A 5,353-nucleotide genomic window follows, 5' to 3' on the forward strand; every position below is an offset into this window, starting at 1 on the left:
TGTTTCCTGTTTCCTTTTCTTTAGTTTATCTTCCTTCCCCATTTCCCTTTATTTCCTTTCCTCCTTCCCTTTTTATTCCTTATTCTCTTTCCTTTGCTCTTACTCTTCACATGTCTTCAGAAGTGTTTCCTGTTATATTGCTACAGAAACACTACAAAATAAAGTACGGCTACAAAGCGGGACCAAAAGGCAAAGTTTAGGCCTCCTTTATCTTCTCAAACATAATTCATGTGTTCATCCATTTGAGTTTAAACAGATTAAACACGAGTTTTAATGAAGTCATTGTTTCTTGATGAACTTAGTGTAGATTTAATTTAAAATCATATTTTAGAGACAATAATAATGAGATTCCACCAGAGTCGTGTTGTTGAATAAAGAGGCGGAAAAAGTGAAACAGAGGGCGTTTACGTTCGGCGTTACTCATCGAGACGTGTCGTGTGTGTGTCTGTCTGTGTGTGTGTGTGTGTGTGTGTCTGTGTGTGTGTCCTCACAAACAAACGCAATTCATGAAAAATCAATTTTGAAGGAAAATCCTGCAAAACATCCTGTTTTTCATGTTTTCATGCTCATCATTAAAGTTGTTTTCCTCTCCGCCCTCACACACACACACACACACACACACACACACACACACACACACACACACACACACACGAGTGGAGGATCAAACCTTTGCATGACACAAACAGAGCTAATTAGCATCAATTATGTAACGTAGATGGTGGTTTTTCTTAATCAATAAATGATTGTTGTCATCATTTATTTAAAACAGGAACGGGAAAATTGAGAGCAGGCTCTGTTTGTCAAAGTTGCCCTGCAACATTACTCATCAAAACATTCAGAAAAAACAAAAGATACAATCAAACACGCAGACATGAAACAGTCACAGCTTCACAATTCTTTCAAAAAACAAAGTTGAATGGAATAAATTGAATCAGCTCAGATAAATGTGCACGTTTCTGCCTGTTGCTCCATTTTGGCAGTTTTATATTTAAACGTAAGCCAGCAACTGCCTCCAGTTGTGAATAAAAGTGTTTTAATAGAATGTGATGATGGACGAATCATGTTTATGTTCACGATTACGTGTTCATGTCAGGAAAACTACAAAATGAGACAGCAAAAGTGAAAAATAACTGCAAAGAAACACAGTGAAAGACAAAAGCAGAAACACTTGAAGCAACCCATAATAATCAAAGTAAAAATGAAAAATAAAAGTCACATTTGAACTTATTATTCATCATTTCATTCATGATCATATTATACTGCTTCAATTTCCAAAAGCGGCAAAATAAAACCTGAATGAAGTTGCAATATTACAAGGAGAAATTTGTCTTTGCTAAATTTGCTCCACGTCTCTTCTGACGAACAGCAACAATATGAGTGGGCCCAGACTGGATCCCTGAGGAACTCCTTTACAAACCACACACATGATATATATCAGCAGGAAAGAAAAGGAATAATTCGTTACTGGAATCCTAATTTCTTGTGGTGTACCTCAAGGATCAAGTTTGGAGCCTTTCTTATTCATGTAAATAAATGATTTATATCATTTTCCCCTTTAGATATTTTATTTGTCGTATATTAAGTGCATACATAATAATGTATACTATTGTTATTAATATATATTTATATATAAATTTACTTTTGTAGAGATCTAAACAGAAAATCACTTGACAGCGTGAACAACATTTTTAACACCAGTGGTTCACAAACACTGGGTCGGGAACCACATATGGGTCGTGGGAGATATTTTTTGGGTCCCTCTGATAAAATCTGCAGAATTTTGCCACACTTTTAGTTCACATTTATGTTTAAATGTTTTAAATACCACTCAAAATTGTAGAGTTAAGTCATTTAAATGAGTCATTTAGCAATTCAAAATGATACGCGATGTTACAAATAGATGAGAACCTGTTTATCAGGAGAACTGTGTATCTAGTTTGGTTTCACTTCTACAAACAGAATGTGATTATCTTTTCTCTTCTGCTCAGAGCGAGTCAGTCGAGATTAAACCGAAGAAAAGTTCAAGTGAAGTCCAGCTGCATCACAAGAGGTAAGAACATTAAACATTAACAGCAGTTAAAAACAAAAACAAACTCCGCACAGCGACCTAACGCTGAAATGTTGGAGATAAACACGAGCGAGGCGAGATTAATCGCTTGTTTCCTTCTTCCTTTTGGACGATCTTGACTGTATTTTAGTTTAAACAGCTGCCATGTGGAGCCTCTCACTACAAACATTAGCTGGTGTTAATGTGACGCGTCATGTTGTGACAGGGTGAACTCAGCGTTTCTGGACAGAATCGAGGGCAGAGGCAGCGGCGTTCAGAAGGCGGAGCCTCCCTGTTTGTCCTATGCTGATTTACCACAGCCGTCCTCTTCTCTGATTGGACCACAGAGTGGTTCCACTCACCTGGACGCAGAACCAGAGCAGAACCGGACACAGGAACAGGAAACTGGTGAGATGGACATTCTGACTCTTTTCTAAACGCCAGTTAACCAAAGCTAAAACATGACAGGAGGAGAAACTGCCAACCTCATCATTTCATCATCATTGTCTGTTTGGTCTGTGTTGAATCATCATATATGTACAGATATGTATATATATATATATATATAGTATATACAGTACATATATACATCACCATTTAAAGAGATATTTAAGGTTGACACTGACAAAGAGAGAACAGCTCATCTTTCAACCTAGAAATACTTTTAAATTGTACAAATGTACATAATGTCGTTTCAAATTGTATTTCAATTTCATTTATTTACACATTTTGTATATTTTGTTACTCTAAGCCGCTGTTGTGTGTGTGTGTGTGTGTGAAATAGAGATTTTCCATGACTTGTTCACGTTTTTCTTTACTTTTATATAAATGTTTTCAAAACAATACACAAGCCACAACAAGAACAGAAAAACTAGCTCAAGCCGTCCTTTTAAAAAACTAGAAAATGTACAATTAAATGTCCAGAAATGTAAAAAGAAATAAGTAAATAATAAATAAATGTCCAGAAATAATGAGAAATACACTAAAATAGCTAATTACAGGTACATACTGCTTTTTTTAAAGTTGCTATTTTTGTTGAGTTTGGTTCGATGTCTTTGTTTCAAAACTAATTTCTCTGAATCAAAATGTCTTCTTTATTTCTTCATTTCCTGATCCATTGTTTAACTAATACATGTATATATATATATATATATATATATATATATATATATATATGTATATATATATATACATATATATATATATATATAGTAAGGATATTTTCTTTTCTTCCAGAGTTGTATCTTGACTACGACTTTGTTTTGAGGAGACTGATGAGCGACTTCCCACAATGCAACAGAAAATTCCTTGAGGACATGATCAACCAGTGCCACGGCGACTACGAGCGGATTCACTCTCTGCTCAGCTGAAGTGGAAGAGTGAGGTTTTTGGTTGTATATGAGGTGTTATCACACACACAGACACTATAGAAATCAGAACATCAGTATACTACGCTGTTATTATATCACGTCTGTCACTTTAGAATGAAAATCATTTGTTTATTTTCATATGAGTCTTATTTTATAGGGGCCACCACTTTGCACAGCCATGTTTGTACAGGAACTCAAACAGACAATGTTTATTCATCTGTTCCTCTTGTATTTAAAGGCCACTGTGGTTCCCTGACACCATCCTGCATATGCTACCATCTGCACTTTCACCACTAGATGTCACTAATTCAATCTAATCAAATCTTTGTCAGCTCAAGTCTACTTTATACCGTAGACTTTATTTGTCATTAGTTTCACTGTTAGATGACCTTTATTTGGCTGAAAGGTCAAGTTTGTAAACCACTCACTCACGATTTTATTGCGTGAGTATTGTGTTAAGTTGTTTTTTTGGTTTCTTTCATTTCCTCGGGTGCTTCAGCGGCTGCAGTTGCTGAGTTCAGTGAGTGTCATCAGTGTCTTACAGTAGATACTGTGGTGAGCGTGTGTTTTTGGTTATATTATTGTTGTGTTTGTCTGCGTGCAGTGATGAGTCACTGTGTGTGTGTGTTTCTGACCTGACACGCAGTGGGATTAACGTGTGTTGTCGGTGACGTCGTCGTAGCAACAGTGAAGTCACATTTTACAGGCGCTTGTGAGTGGAGGAGTGATTAGTCAATAAAATACAAATACACACTTGTTTTTCCAAGATAAACACAAACTTTCCCTAAAACAAACACACATTCAAATAAATTAAACATAAAAAGTCCAAAATGTTCTTCTTCCATTAATGTTTGTCGTTTGTTTTGAGTTCTTTTTGTTCATTGTTCCACTTTTGACAAATCGCCTCACACTCAGGCCCTCAAACTAACTGACTGTTGACTCTATACTGCCCCCCCACCATTTTCACTGGTATTGCGTCCCTTTTCATCCGTCATTGTACACATCGTCACGGGGGAGCTCACTACGATGGATGAAACAAAAGCAATACCACAGGAAGTCGTGGAGGGGGCAGTATAGAGTCAATAGTCAGGAAAGTTTGAGGGCCTCCCTTGTGAGGTGATTTGTCACATCACGACCTTTACTTTTAAGTTTTAATTTTATTTGAGAATTAATATTTTCAAACAAAGAAAAATAGAAATCTGAACTTTTGGTTCTGTTTTATTTAGAATAATAGAAAATAACTTAATTGTCCACCAAGGTGTGAATTTACCTCTGGCTCAACAACATTAGTCATAAAAGACATTAGAGACAGAAATAGAAGACAATTATAAAGCACATTAGTACAAAAGAAATAAAATGTTTTACTTGTTTTTAATTGCTCTTTAATTCTGTGAGAATTCAGAATTCAGTCAGATTTTATGTGCGATTGGAACTTTTATTGTTGAGCTTGTTGTTCTGTCTTTGTTTATTATGTTTATGTCAAAGTGTCTGTTCTTTATTTTCTTAATTTGCTAATCCATTGTTTAAATAATAAAATGGTAAACAATAATAATATTAAAAAGGCATTAAGGTGCATTAAATTTATATATACACAGATATTTTTTGTATTTCAGATTCTTCTGTTGTTTTTTGTAGTTTAATTTCAGTTGTTTTTTTTAAGTGAGTTAGTTCATGTTAATATTGATTATCTTTATATCGACGTCTTTATTCAAACATTATATTTGTCACCAACCTGCACACCTGTGTGCCTTTTTGTGTTGGTATGAGCGTTACACAATACTCACACTAGAGGGCAGTACAGGGGACGGTTCTTCTTAATCTTGACTATTTCCTTTGTTTCATGATATATAGAAATAACATAAGCAGTATAAACACTTAGAGAAAAAAAATTATAATATAATCTAATAAAATATTATTATGTATATTATATTTT

General features: G+C 34.9%; 1 protein-coding gene across 1 annotated transcript in view; it reads left to right on the forward strand.

The window, feature by feature from the left end:
• Nucleotides 1-5,005, forward strand: part of epsti1 (epithelial stromal interaction 1) — a 13,150-nt gene extending 8,145 nt beyond the window's left edge. Inside the window, exons 8-10 of the mRNA XM_058654835.1 lie at nucleotides 1,992-2,053; nucleotides 2,277-2,458; nucleotides 3,287-5,005. Coding sequence (XP_058510818.1) covers nucleotides 1,992-2,053; nucleotides 2,277-2,458; nucleotides 3,287-3,420 — 378 coding nt within the window. The 3' untranslated portion in view covers nucleotides 3,421-5,005. The remainder of the gene's footprint in view (nucleotides 1-1,991; nucleotides 2,054-2,276; nucleotides 2,459-3,286) is intronic.
• Nucleotides 5,006-5,353: the final 348 nt, after the last annotated feature.

This window comes from Solea solea, chromosome 2 (assembly GCF_958295425.1).
Source record: "Solea solea chromosome 2, fSolSol10.1, whole genome shotgun sequence".
In the NCBI taxonomy this organism is placed as follows: domain Eukaryota; kingdom Metazoa; phylum Chordata; class Actinopteri; order Pleuronectiformes; family Soleidae; genus Solea; species Solea solea.